Source organism: Vigna umbellata, chromosome 8 (assembly GCF_029865625.1).
Source record: "Vigna umbellata cultivar VRB3 chromosome 8, Vumbellata_1.0, whole genome shotgun sequence".
NCBI lineage: Eukaryota > Viridiplantae > Streptophyta > Magnoliopsida > Fabales > Fabaceae > Vigna > Vigna umbellata.
The window spans coordinates 11,572,974-11,587,941 of NC_142172.1; the positions used below are offsets into that span (position 1 = coordinate 11,572,974).

The 14,968-nt window shown below is 35.9% G+C and overlaps 1 protein-coding gene across 2 annotated transcripts; it reads left to right on the forward strand.

Annotated features, from left to right (window-relative positions):
- Positions 1–536: 536 nt before the first annotated feature.
- On the forward strand, positions 537–13,597 carry LOC124831961 (serine/threonine-protein kinase Aurora-3-like). Of its 2 annotated transcripts, XM_047306069.2 has the most exons (6): positions 550–1,007; positions 1,184–1,426; positions 5,448–5,543; positions 12,787–13,001; positions 13,085–13,157; positions 13,254–13,597. In XM_047306069.2, the coding sequence occupies exons 1-6, from the start codon at positions 882–884 to the stop codon at positions 13,350–13,352; spliced, it is 852 nt and encodes a 283-aa protein (XP_047162025.1). In that variant the 5' UTR covers positions 550–881; the 3' UTR covers positions 13,353–13,597. The 2 variants fall into 2 exon arrangements, with proteins under 2 accessions (XP_087951826.1, XP_047162025.1); XM_088095700.1 differs by lacking the exons at positions 12,787–13,001; positions 13,085–13,157; positions 13,254–13,597 and adding exons at positions 10,543–10,803; positions 10,884–10,904 and having other exon boundaries at positions 537–1,007.
- Positions 13,598–14,968: the final 1,371 nt, after the last annotated feature.

Here is a 14,968-nt window from a genome sequence, read left to right on the forward strand (position 1 = left end):
AACGTATATCGTTGAAATCACGAACTCGAGAGAGAAAGAGAGACTTTGAGGCCACCGACGACGGAACTTCCTCAACGTCCAGAGAGATTGCTCAACTTCACCAAATGGAGGGAGAAAATATCAAATGAAAAAACTGAAAACCTAAAATGGAGAGAGCAGAGAGTGTTTCGGAACAAGGAGAGAGTGCTGAAAGGAAGGAGGGTGGTTTCGGAATAAACAAATGTTCAACCATGACCCCTTTTCCAAATCGGTTTTTTTAAAAAAAATAATTTCAAAATGAGCCCATACAACGCTGACACGTGATGTTGTCAAAACGTTGTTAAATTCGCATTGTCAATGTATCGCGATCCAAAAATTTAAATACTTCAGTGTTAAAATCTTTAACCGAAACCTATTATACCAATTACTAAATTGAAACTTTAATTTTGATGAGAGAACACCAAAAGCACTAAGGGATTTCTATCTACGTTTTGTCCTTGGCATTATACTTACTTTATATGTTAATATTGGGTTTTCGTTAAATTTCCTTTTTAAGTATTTGGTTGAGTTAAATTTTTAAGTATCTCACCTATCCATCTTTGTTAGCAGCAGCACTCACTAGAGCTCAACTATTCTTTGCTTCCGCCATGCGTTCTTCGCCCTTTCACCGAATAAAATCATGATTTCTTTCCATTCCTTTGATTTAATCGGTGAATCCCTCTTTTCCACCGATTAGATCTCTTCTTACCTCTAACCCTAAGATCTACACCGATCAAACCTTCGAAGCCTAGGGTTCTTGAGTAGATTCGTTTTCTTCCGTTCGTTTCTTCAGCTCGATCAAGTCCAGATTTCATGTTTCTCGCTGATGTGCCTCGAGCCGCATTTTGCATTTTCCTCCAAAAATGGCTTCTCAAAATCCAGCGGAAGATGAAAACTCAAAGCAAAATTGGTCCCTCCAAGACTTCGAGATCGGTAAACCTCTCGGCAGGGGCAAATTTGGTAGAGTTTATGTTGCCAGAGAAGTCAAGGTTCTTAATTCTCGCTTCATTCCTATTTTCTTTAACATATATTCTCTGATTCATTCAAGTAATTGAAATATTAGAATGTTCACTTAAGCAATGATCTTTAGAAGTGTAGATTTTGTCCTCTGATTAGCCAATAGAGTTAAATTTTTGTATTTAATATAATTTGAGTTTGTTTTCAGAGCAATTTTGTTGTGGCGTTGAAGATTATATTCAAGGAACAAATTGATAAGTATAAAATTCATCACCAACTAAGGAGAGAGATGGAGATACAGACCAGTCTTCGGCACCCTAATATCCTGCGTCTTTATGGTTGGTTTCATGACACTGACCGTGTTTTCTTGATTCTCGAGTATGCTCATAAAGGTGAGGTCTACAAAGAGATGAGAAAGAAGGGTCACTTTACAGAGAAACAAGCTGCTACGGTAATCTATTTTCTCAAGCGTGTGCAATGTTTTGAAGATCTTTCATAATTCATGAGGGATTTTCTTTTTCCTTCGAGCTTACCAAAATTGATTTGTGTACTTTGGTTTTTGAAGAAATTACGAGTTTTCTGAAAGTTAAGTTTATGATTGATTTTTGTATCGGAGAGAAATTCAATTTTTACCATCTTATTCTCTTACCCTGTGAGTGTTTGTAGAGAAGTTTATCCAAATAGAACCTAGCTCTATCATTACTTTCCTCTGGCTTGATTTGGAGGAAGCTTTCATCTTTCTACTTGCAAGGAAGATAAATGTTTTTAATTGGTTCTTGCCATTTTTCAATTATTGGGTTTTAATTCTTGAGAAAAGATGAGTATGAGAAGAAAGCAGCTGTAGTTTTTCTAATTTTAGAAATTTGATTTTTGTTTCTGAAGAGGTTGAACAGAATGCAAAGTCGGAGTAATCTTTGAAAAGTTTTTTAAAAAAAAATTATGAGTTGTTTATGATGACTGCAGCAGATGTACTAGTTGTAGTGGCCTGCAGTGTGAAATGTTAATTTAGAGCAATGATACACATACACCTCCATATTATCAATACCTATTCTATACTTATTTTTCTTTCTATCTCTCTCTTCTTATAACCTATAACCTATCATTTTTACTCTCTCTAGGTGTATATTAAGTGTTGATGCACCTTTTTAATATTCATGAATCATTTTTCATTGATTTATAGAGATGTTAATTGTGTAAACTTCGTGAAAAGTCCACGGAGTCGTTTTTTTGTGTATTTTTTTCTACGTGATTTAAATTAAAAGATATGTATACAAATTATGGATATTTTTTGTATTTTTTGAATTAAAACAAGAAAAAAACAATATTTTAGGGATTTTTGCGAGCAAATGATAATTTTTTCGGAAGTACTGAAAAATCGTGCAAGAAAATTCCTTTTGTTTATAAAATAAATAAATGGACACTATGTTATATTATATTTTGGACAAGGCTGCGTTATGCATCAGGATCTAACAAAAGATAAGAAGAAATTTCAAATTTTCATGTGTCTTTCTTCTTACACAAATAGATCTTATGAAGATCTTGAATTGTTTTTGTGAGTCAATCCCTAACTGACATTTGTCTCTAATTCTAACGAAAATATTCCCAAGTATTAGATAATGACATTGACATCTAATATCTAGATGCAATTTTTGAACTTTTGATATTTTCGTAGTGGGCCTTTATTAAGATATTTTAGGAAGTTTCAGATTTGATTTCTATTGTTTTTAATTTTGTCTACTGGGTGTATTATGTTTTTATTTCTAGCATATCACTCCCACAATATTAGGAGGTGAAGGGAAGCATGGTTGTGTAAGAGTTTGGTTGTACCGTGTAGGGTTATGAGGGAGCCATTGTGAGTAAAGAAAGTTGGGTCTGGAAAAATTGGCCTATAAACGGTTTAGAGAATGTAACCAATCCATACTGAGAATCATGTCAGCTCCTTCCAAAGGAATGAGGTAGAAGTGAATAGTTAATGTCTGTGTTTGGATAAAAACCATGACATTGGGACAAAGGAAAAAACATCGGATTCTTTCCCATTGCCAACCATAACGGAGAAACATTGAATAGAGATAGTACAAAGGTGAAGGTGATGGGCTACGTGGGTTTGTAAAATGTTATAGGAACTGCTAGTATCAATTAAGATTTTAATCGGGAAGTTGTTGATATGGCCTTGAAACTTGTTAGAAGTGGACTTTAAGCCTAACTCAACCCCACAAAACAGGCTTGTAAGGTGAGGTTTGCACCTCACTTATATATTATAAATTAGTCTTATCTCTAGTCGATGTGGGACTTCCAACACACCCCCCTCACGCCGAGGTATATACATCTCGAACGTGGGATTAGACAGTTTTAATGGGTGGTCCGATAGCGGTCCGATAGTGGGTGGAACAATATGCCCAGTAAACAACAAATATCGCTAGGATAGGCTCGAACCATGACTCTGATACCATGAGCTTTGATAGGTCCTTCGACTCCTCGACGACGCACACAAAACTCTCGAAATCATCTATCAATGATTTCAAACTCTTCTCCACAACTCGACTGGCAGGCAGCGACTCTCCATTTCTGCCGAGTTGATCTGCCACTTTCTCCTTCAAATTTTTAAATTCCCCTTCCAGCGGAAGCATTCCTAACCAACCCCAACTACAAGTAGCCCTTTCCAACCGCCGTATCTTAACGGAACTTACCTGGATACCCTTTGCCAGGAAGACTTTCGGTATAGGGATCATTATACTCGTCTGACCTAGTCACCAAGAGAAACCATTGGCTCTGATACCATTGTTGGAAAAAATGTGACCCACATAAATAATAATACTCTTCATTTCAAGCGAGTTCTATGTGGGCATTCTATTCTTCTATTCCACCCGTTATCGGACCACCCAATTTCTACTATCACGCACGAGATGTCTATACCTCGACGTGAAGGGGGGGTGTTGGAAGTCCCACATCGACTAGAGATAAGACTAATTTATAATATATAAGTGAGGTGCAAACCTCACCTTACAAGTCGGTTTTGTGGGGTTGATGTAGGCTTAAAGTGCACTTCTAACAGATATCAATACAAATTCATTCTTTTGTCATTTGTGTTCTTGTTTGGGTGTGTGTGTAGAGTTTAGATAGGTTTCATATTCAGAAACCTATCAGTGTTGAAGATGGACTTTGAGTTTGTGGTAAGGGACTTTAGGAGGGTTGAGGAAGGGTGTTTAGGGTTCATGTATCGGAATCGTTATTTTAGATTCCAAAAGCTTGGCAAGACATAGAGCTTGGGTGATTGAAGTGGGTTGAAGGACAACTACTTCTCTGTGAATCTCAGGGATGAGGCCAGAGATTAGACAATTAAGTATCATCTCGGGAGTGAGGCCCAAAACACTTGGAAAGTTTTTCAAATCTGTTTGATATGCTGTAACAGTGCCATGTTGGCAGAGTTTGAATAGCTTGGCCTAATTGTTGGCATATGTTGATGGGCCAAAACGAAGTTCTAGAGCATGATTGAAACAATTCCAATCACTGAGTTGTTGATTCTAGTACATCCACTTGAGCCAACTGAGTATCTCGCCTTTCATATAAAGAACAAACATGTTTAATAAAAAATCCTAAGAAATATTATAAAATTCAAAAAATTGGTCAGCTTGAAATAGCCAATCTAAGGAATCTGTTCCATAAAAAAGAAACATATGGATTTTTTGGTGGATAGATAGGGGAAGGGATTGATGGTGGAGGAGAGTAAAAAGGTGGAATGGTGGTGGTTGTTGCTGTAGTAAAAATGGTCTGGAAAATATTGGGAATTGGGGTGGAGTGGAAGGCGTGGTGCCTATGGACATATTGAAGAGTGTCAAAAGGTATATTGTGGGGTGGTATTGTGGTAGTAGTATGAGAAGATAAGGTGGATAGTAAAGTAGTGAGCGCATGGTTGATGGTGTCGTGCTTGGTTTCCAAAGCCGTTTGATGAGATTCCAAAGCTTGTTGAAGGGTGATGTAGCGACCATCGTGGTCTTGAGTAGTGAGAAGTTGTGTTTGAAGGTTGGCTAATTTGTCCAAAAAGGTATCCAAGGTTTCATCTGGGTCATTTTTTGGTTTAGGAGACATGGAAGTAGGTCATTGAAAGCCCCAGAATGTTATGCACTGGAAAGAAGATGAAAATAAACTGATGAAAGATATGAAGAAAATGCAAATTTTACTCTCTATCTTTCTTGTTACATGGATAGGTCTTATAAATACCTTGAATTATTTTGGTGAATAAAACCCTAAGAGGCATCTGTCGCTTATTCTAGCATAAAATATTTCCAAGTGTAACATAATAACAACTAATACCTAGATGTACTCTTTGAACCATATGGGCTTTCATATTTTTCTGGTGGGCCTTGATTACTCTGACATGCTATCACTTTGTGTCATTATCTTTGTTTGCTCCTTTATTGAGGTAAATTGTTTTATGTTGACTCATAACTCGTCTTTTATTTTTATAATTCCAGTATATTTTGAGCCTCACAAAGGCGTTGGCTTATTGCCACGAGAAGCATGTTATTCATAGGGATATCAAGCCTGAAAATTTGTTGCTGGATCACGAGGTATGCTAAAATATCTTTCCTCCGCCAACGATGTATTTTTCCACACTAGTGTTCACTTATGGCAATGTTTGGAACTCTCGTGCCTAGAGTTTTAGTGTAGGTGCTCGAATCTATTTTTTGCTGTAATGCTAAAAGATATTGATGTCAAATCTCTAATGCCCTTTCTTGAAAAAGAAAATGAATTTTATTATTTTCATTCATGTCTATTACATTCTCCTTACCTTTATTTGTAACAATCTAATCTTCTAAAAAAAGGAAATAAGGAAAAAACATACTGAAATTAAAAACAGAACGGAACACACACTAACGACACAAACACACCAAACAGAACACAACAAACACTAACGACACAAACACAGATATTAAAAACAGAACACACACACACTAAACAAAACATAAGACAGAACATTGGTCCCCGGCGACGACACCAAATTTGATGTTGAGGCCGCACCCGACTCAAATTGAATTGTGCAATTAAGTGCAGTATACTAGGATGTGATTTCTAGGTCGTCCCTTAAGGACTAATTTTGGTTCCGTCAAAGGATCAAACACGTAGTGGGGTTTTTGAGCAGATCTACGAATTGAAATTAACATAGCAAACAACTTAGACTAAACAATGATTAAAAACAGGTTGGCTACTAGTTCAATTGCAATGCTTCCAATCCTGGATTAGCAATAATTCATCCGCTCCTCTCACCACTAATTCAACACAAATTAATCAACTAAGTGAAGATTAAAACGGTTTTCATAATAGTGAATTAAGCAAACGCAATGCACATATTTAATCACTTCTGCGCCACCACAGATTAAGCAACTGCGGCTCTAATCAATTAAGCGGAGATTAAACACAAATTAGACCACTAAGTGTGTACCTAATTGCAAGCACATAATAGATTACATATGATGCAAGGTATGAAGAGCAAAATCACATTGACAGTGCAGTAATCTCAAAGAAGCAATGCAATCTCCCTGGTTACCAACCCAGCAGATTCAAGCTTTCACTAAAACGAATTGGAAACAGCAAAACGAATTGGAAAACATCAGAGACAAAGGAGAACGAAATTGGAATACGAAAATGAACTGGAACACGTGAAACTGGAAAATGAAAGTGCAGAAGCAAGAGCAGTAAAATGAAATTGCAATGAAAACGAAATTAGAATGAAAACTGGAAAACGACAAATACAAAAACCTAACACAGAGCAACTCTTTACATCCCAACACAATGGAATGGAATAAAATGTTTCAAAGTTCAACTGCATGGGTACAAAACCCTAGGCAACAACCCTTAAAATGGGCTTCTCCCTAATACTAAAAATGGGCCCAAAGTTTAAGTTGGACCCAAAATACAAAGGAAATAAAATTCCAAACGAAATTAAAATAAAACGCTGAGGTGGACGATGGTAGATGACGTGGTAGCCCTCTTGAAGTCCAAAATATAATTCTAGAATTGCCCTAAAAGTAATAATGGGAATAATTAAGCTCAGATAATTCAAATTAATTAAAATATGAATTACTGGTCAAATTAAGTCCAAATAGCAAAATTGAGAAAATAATGGACAATTAAGCAGAATTCAATAATTAAATTTGGTACAAAAAGCTAAGTGAATAGGAGAAAATAATGATTCATAAGACAACCTTCTTGGTTAAAGAAGGATCCCCCTTGATTATCACTTCTTTTCCTCCTTGGATGAAACATTAAACGTATTGTTAACTCCTTCCAATTGATTCTAACTTCTCCAGGTGTTGCTAACCAAGCCACCCCTAAAATAAGGTCCACTCCTCCTAGTTCAAATAGCAAAAAACCTTCCTGTAGTTCCAGCCCTTCCATCTGCAAAATTAAATCTTTACAAACTCCACTTGTAACTTTTTGATGGCCATCTCCCAAACTAACCTTACAAGGAAGGGTTTTATCTACTTCCAAACCCAGTTCAGCTACTAATTGATTAGAGATAAAGTTGTTACTGCAATCACTATCAATCAAAATCAAAATTTCCTCCCTTGCAACCATCCTTGTAACTTCATTATATTTGTTTGAGTTAACCCTCCTGCAGAAAAAAACATATAACTCCATCTGTTTTTGCTCTTCTTCTCTGACTTCAAATTCTTCTTCCTCTTCATTCTCTCCCAAAATTAACACCCTAAGATTCTTTTCAGGACATTTATGGCCAGGACTATATGGTCCCCCACATTGAAAGCACCTTCTCTCTTCCCTATGCTTGATATATACAAGATATGGTAAATTTTAGAATCCCTTGGTCTTGTTTTCCTCTGAACTAGAACTGCCCACCATAGATTCCAAAGTTACTCCCCCTCCGTCTCTCTTTGTCGTGCACAAGTGATTGGAGCTTCCTTGTTTAGTTCGAGTTCCCTTCTTGGTTTCTACTCGAGAAACTATTCCCTCTTGGCTTGGATATAGATTATTCTTGAACGTTGTCTGTTCTCCAGTCTTGACATCCCTTGAGACTCCTTCCACATCTGTTTCAATCTCCGTTGCTCTCATTAAATCTTTGGGATTATGTGGTCAGATCTAGATTCTAATATTGATATGCAATCTTGCAAAGAAGTATCCCATTAACTGTTCTTTCGTCAAACATTTAAAACATAATAACTACATCACACCCACCAAGAGGAACCGTTTCCCCCTTAAAAGAAACCTTTAAAACATAATAACTACCAATAACTACTGTACTAACCACTCCCCTAAACCATCCAACCTCTCTTAATTGCCCTGTAACTTCTGGTTTGACTTCTTCGTCCTAACATACACCTTTAAAGTCCTATCAAAGTACTAGATCAAATGATGGCTTCCTGTTATGAGGTAGTATGATTTACCCATCTTTGAGCAGACCTTTTGTTGTTTCCCATGTGCTCGAGAACATTATTTCTTCCATGAAGTTTGAAGCATGTTTCCTTGGTATGTGTAGATCTTTTACAGTATGAACAATAGTCTCCACGATTACTTTTTTCAAATGACTTTCCCTAACATTTGTTCTTTCCAGTTGTCATGTGTTGTAGATCTTCCCATCAAGCATGATAACTCTCCGAGTTTTTTCCCTTCTTACCATAAAAAATACTTCTGATAGGGATGATAATTTTTCTCTTTCTAAGATTTGTACCCAGATTAGGTTGTACTCATGATTCAGGCCATGGAGAAATTTAAAGATTCTTCCTCTTTCCACAGCTTCAACATGTGCGGCAGCATCTGTTTTACACATCTTTATTGTTTGGCATTGATCTAATTCAATCCAAAGTCCATTCAGGATTCCGAGATATTCTGATATGGAAAGGGAGTCCTGTTTTTGTGTTAAATATCCTGCTTTCAATGTCATAGCTTGCAACTTAATCCTTTTTTAATGAAAAAGTACTCTGTAAATCATTCCATATCTCTTTGGTAGAAGAATGCAACATATAATTTCGACTTATCTCAGGAATCATGGAATGCCACGTCCAAGTCATAATTAGTGAATCTTCATTGTCCCAAATAGGAAAATAGTGTCGTCTAGTCCTGGCCCTCCTCTATCTTTGTGATCTAGTCTTGAACGTCCCTTGAGAATCCTTCGAGTCACTGTTATCGAACTCGCGAGTTAACTCGTTAACTCGGTCGAGTTTACGAGTTCACATAGTGCTTTTGAGTTAACTTGTAAGCAAACTCGGTTTTGGTGTAGGATCGGTGGAATCGGTGGTAGACTCGATAAACTCGCCTGAAATCGCGAGCCTGGTTATGATTTTGCGAGTTTGGGAAGAAATTTCGAAAACATAAAACAACTTTGTTTTTAGGGCTCACCAGATTAGGTTTTTTGAGCTTTCGTTCAAGAGATTTTGTTACGTATCCCAGTAGGAGACGTAACTAAAACAACCTCTCAATCACTCAAAACAAACAAAAGAATGACAAAATAATGGAATTGAACGAATGGATATCTTTTATTGTTGGTAATGCAACCAAACAATGGAAGAAAAGTGAAATGGAAGTATTGTTCAAAGATTGTAAGTTGAGGCATATTTAAATTTAAGCATCATCTTTTTGGAACTAGGGAAGATTTTGAACCTTGTGCTTCTGTTTCGGATGAAATAAAAAATTTGATGATAAAAATAGTTGTGGAAGCTAAGAATTCTTCATGAAAGAAAAGAAAGTTAAATATCATTGATGAAGATGACGAAGAAAGTGAGAGTGTTGAAGGAGGACATAACGTATTCAGTTTTAAAGGAAAACAAAAAGTTGCTACTACTACCAAGGGGGAAGTTCAAGCAACTATAAATCAAATGATGAAAAAAGGATACAAAGAAGAAGTTGATGCTCAAGTGGCTGAATTCTTTTACCCTAGTGCAATTTCTTTTAATGTAATTAGAAATTCAGCTTTTACAAAGATGTGTGAAATGATTGGTAAGTATGGAGTTGGATACAAACCAACATCTTATCATGATATTAGAGAGAAGCTCTTGAAACAAGCTGTGAAGAAAATAGATGTAGTTCTTGAGGAATATAAGGAGGAGTGGAAGAGAACTGGATGTACAATTATGTTTGATGGTTGGACGGATAGAAAAAGATGTTTTATTTGCAACTTCTTGGTGAATAGTTCTAAAGGATGATTTTTCTTTATTCACTTGACACTTCAGACATTTCAAAAACAGCTGATAAAGTTTTCAAAATGTTGGATGATGTTGTCGAGTTTGTTGGAGAAGAAAATGTTGTTCAAGTTGTCACTGATAATGCTGCAAATTTCAAGGCAGCCGGAGAGTTGTTGGTGCAAAAGAGGGAAAAATTGTATTGGACTCCATGTGCAGCACATTGCATTGATTTGATATTTGAAGATTTTGAAAAAATTTGAAGGTCCATGAATTGACCATTAAGAAGGGAAGAAAGATTACCACTTACATTTATGGAAGATCAATATTGATTTCCTTGTTGAAAAAGTTCACTTAAGGTAGAGACTTGATAAGATCGGGTGTGACTAGATTTGTCACGGCTTATTTAACTCTTGCTTGTTTTCATGTATTGAAGGCATTGTTGTTGACCATGTTTAGCTCTGAGGAATGGAAGACAAGCAAGTTTGGGACTTCACAAGAGGGGAGAAAAGCAGAACATGTGGTATTAGATAGTCGGTGTTGGAAGAATATCTCCACATGCTTGAAAGTTGCTGCCCCTCTTATGGTGGTCTTAAGATTAGTGGACTCAGATGTAAAACCCGCAATGGGTTTCATTTATGAAGAAATGGATTGTGCAAAAGAGAAGATTAGGTCTAACTTTAACAATATCAAAAAGGTAAATTTTCAAACTTTTACTCAATCAATGTTTAATTACTTATGTGTGAAATTATTTCTGATATAGCATAATTGATGTAGTTATGAAGAGGTTCGGAGAATAATTCATGCTCGATGGGATAATCAACTTCATAGGCCTTTGCATGCAACTGCCTATTTTTTGAACCCTCATTTCCACTATGAACCTAACTTTAGATGTGATGATGGTGGAGAGGTGAAAGAAAGATTGTATATTTGCATGAGAAGATTGATACCAGATATGGCAGAAAGAAGAAAAATTAATTTACAAATTGTTGAATTTCATTATGCTAGAGGACTTTTTGGAATGGAAGATGCAAAGGAGTGTAGGAAAGAGTTAAATCCTGAGAAATGGTGGGATATGTTTGGTGATGGAACTCCGGAGTTGAAGAGATTTGTTATTCGAATTCTAAGCTTGAGTTGTAGTTCTTTTGGATGTGAGCGTAATTGGAGCTCATTTGAAATGGTAATTTAAATTATTTTTAATTTATAAATTTTTTTATTATGTTTATATCTTCACTAAAAATATTATATTTCATTTTAGGTTTATACGAAGAGAAAGAATCATTTGCATCAAAAAAAGATGAATGATTTAGTTTATGTGTTGTATAACTCCAAGTTGAAAAGTAGACAAATTTGAAAAATTGTAGTTCTTCCATTTGATGACATTGAATCAGATGATGAATGGATAACTGAAGAGGCAGATGATGTTGTTGAGATTGAACAAGTTGAAGGTGAAAATGATGGTGAAAATGTTCACTTAGATGGAGCAACAACATATCCTACTCTAGATGCTCTTGATCTTGATAACATAACATTTGGGGACAATGAGGATGCACAACATTCATCATAGGAAGAGTTAGATGGGGATGTTGATGCCATTATTATAGGATTAGACATAGAGACTTTGACATTTCAATTTATGTTTTACAATATTTCTATGAACTTATGTATTTGAATTTATATAATTTTGTTATCTTATTTGAGTTAGGAATGTTATTTATATATTTTTTTCATGCAAAGTACATTCTTACGAGTTTACGAGTCGAGTTTATTGGACTCTCACGAGTTTACGTAAACTCTTGAGTTTGACAATCTTGCTTCGAATGTACTAGATCCATTTTAAGAAATTCCGACCATCCTATTGATAGGCACCCACCACATTTGGAACATCATTAGGACCCAAAGGAATAATTTTTACCTCAGACATCCCTTGGAACACAATCAGGTTTCTCCGGTGGCCCTATTCGAGACGACGACGACGTGTGGGCTACACTGGAAAAAGAAGCAGAACTTAAAACTCAGATCTACTCAAATCTGGGCTAGGAGGCTCCGGGGACCTATGGAATGGACTCAAGAGGCTCCGACGACCCTTTCTGTGATGGTGGCGGTGAGTGGGTCTCGCCGGAGCTAAGCGTGTGGGCTACATGCGTCGGCAATAGTGGTGGCGTGTGGCGGCGTCTTTTCCAAAGCGATTTCGAGCGTTGTGTGCGTCGGAGTTGGGCACACCTTTCTACCCTATCAACAAACCCAATCGACTATGGCGGCAGTAGTAATGGGCAGACAACGGCGACGGTGGCTACTGATGAGCGGAACGGAGCTCCCAAGATTAGGAGTTCTGATACCATCTTGAAAAAGAAAATGAATTTTATTATTTTCATTCATGTCTGTTACATTCTCCTTACCTCTATTTGTAATAATCTAATCTTCTAGAAAAGGAAAATAAGTAAACAACATACTTAAAAATAAACTAGAAGATTATATAGATATTTTCTATGATTAGAAAGATTTTATAAATATTTTCTTTAATTAGGAAGATTTTCCTCTAATTACAACACCCTTTTCCCACTCTCATCAAAAAGAGACTAAATGAAAGTGAATCCATTCGGTAGATAGTTGGAGCCAATTGATTATATTTGGGGTTTAAGGGCACTTGTATGTTCAACTAATAGTGACTTGATTGCAGGGTCGTCTTAAAATTGGAGACTTTGGTTGGTCTGTTCAGTCTAAAAGCAAAAGACATACCATGTGTGGCACATTGGATTATTTAGCACCAGAAATGGTTGAAAATAAAGCTCATGACTCTGCTGTTGATAACTGGACTCTTGGTATCCTTTGTTATGAGTTCCTCTTTGGTGCCCCTCCATTTGAGGCTGAGAGTCAAGCTGATACCTTCAAAAGGTACAAAACTTCTTGGGCTATATGTTTATTTAAAGTAGACGCTGTTCTTTCATTGTGTATTTAATGTATTTAGCTTTGTGTAGGATAATGAAGGTTGACCTAAGCTTCCCTTCCAACCCTTCTGTTTCTTTAGATGCCAAAAGTCTGATTAGCCGGGTAAGTTAACATCCAGTATTGATATCTTGGCCAAAGTAAATTCTTTCAGTGAACAAATTAGTCGTCTTTCTGACAGCAATCTATAAAATAATGTAGCTTCTGGTGAAGGACTCCTCACGAAGGCTCTCTCTTCAGAAGATAATGGAACATCCTTGGATAGTCAAGAATGCAGATTTTTCGGGTATTTGCTTGTAATACCGACTTAATTACTCATTTAACTGGGAACGAGGGATTAAAACTGAATTCTGTATGTGATGTAAAATGCAAGCAATGTGAGTGTTTTGTAGTGTACTATCATCAGCTTGAATGACTCATTATCTTCGCCGTGAGGTTAGGAGCATTAGGATTGTGTATATGCTGATCTAAACCAGGCATGACGAAGATTTATTTTTGTCAATACTGAATGTCACCCCTCAGATTTAACGATTTCTCTTTGATGAGTTAGGCCTACGTTGAAATTTGGATAATTAATATTGATATTTTGTCTTTCTTTTTCGTAAGTTTTAAATGGAAAAATGATTTTATAATATGAAATCAGTTACCAAATTAGGATATTTGCTGTTCATGATGAAATTTGGATTCTAATTCCAGCGGAGCTGCTTCAAAGGGTGCTGCAATTCTAAAACCAAAAGCAAATTTGTCAAATAATGTGTCCTGTGATATTAACTTATTTATTATTATTATTATTACTTCTTTCTCTGCCTTTCAATCAGAGGAACAGAATTTTTGTGTTGTCAAATAATGTATTCTAGGTTGATGAGATTAACTGTGAATGAGTACTTTAATAAAAATAAGAAAAACTAATGAAATAGAAGTCCGTTGCATACAATTGAAACTCTACGTAACACACGGATACTTTAGTTGATATTAGAATCAAGAAACAAACGGATACTTGCAGACAACGTATCTCTTTATGTGTATGTTCTCTTTGTTTGAGTATATGTACGTATCAAGAAACAAACGGATACTTCTTTCTATTTTCTCTTGCTCTTTTATTGTTGTTCTTCAGAATGTATTGGATACTAACTAAACTTCTGTTCTTCATTGATCTCCAATTATGATAAGCTTGATTTGTGCTTTGAAAATCTTCATGGAGTCATCGATGTAATCTGCAGCTTTGAAGCTTTTGGATAATTGGATAACTTTATTTTTGCTTGACTTTTGTAACTTCTACTTTGAGATCTTAGCATCATCGCTTTGTATCGGTATCCTCATCTTCATGGATTATCTTGATTTAACTCTTCAATGCATCTATTTCCGTTTTTTTATATCACTATCTTCATTCTTTCCTTGAATTACTTCATTCTTTCAATCATAGTTGTAGATGACCTTGTAGCATATATTTGTGTAATTTGATGAATTTGAGGATCATGCTCAACTTGGCATTTAGAAATTCTTGATTGAAATATTCTTTAATCTTCAAGAATAGGCTCATTTTATACAAATCTTTTGTTGCATCATATTATCTTGTTTCCTTTTCTTGATTAAGAAGGCTTGGATATTTTGTCTCCGACTTTCTTTAGGAAACTTTTTTACCTTATTAAATAATATCTCAAATATATTCAGAGCAAATAACTCTTGATATGATTTATCAAAGAATGAAACAAATTTTATGTCAATAAACCTGTCAGGACCCTTAAAATTCCCTGTTAGTGAAAGACAGGTGTAGGTACAAGGGTTTCTGGAAATTAGAAAGTGGAAGACAGGTGTGCAGCGCTGAGTGGTCAATTGATTTAGTGACGGTAGTATTTAAAGCAAAATTTTAAACTTCGTGTCACTTTTCTGCATGCATCCTTCATCTTCAACCTTCT

Coding starts and splice junctions, on each gene's coding strand:
- LOC124831961 (XM_047306069.2), top strand. CDS start 882: ATGGCTTCTCAAAATCCAGCGGAAGATGAAAACTCAAAGCAAAATTGG. Junction 13,002..13,084: donor CAAGCTGATACCTTCAAAAG/GTACAAAACTTC, acceptor AGCTTTGTGTAG/GATAATGAAGGTTGACCTAA. Junction 13,158..13,253: donor CCAAAAGTCTGATTAGCCGG/GTAAGTTAACAT, acceptor AAAATAATGTAG/CTTCTGGTGAAGGACTCCTC.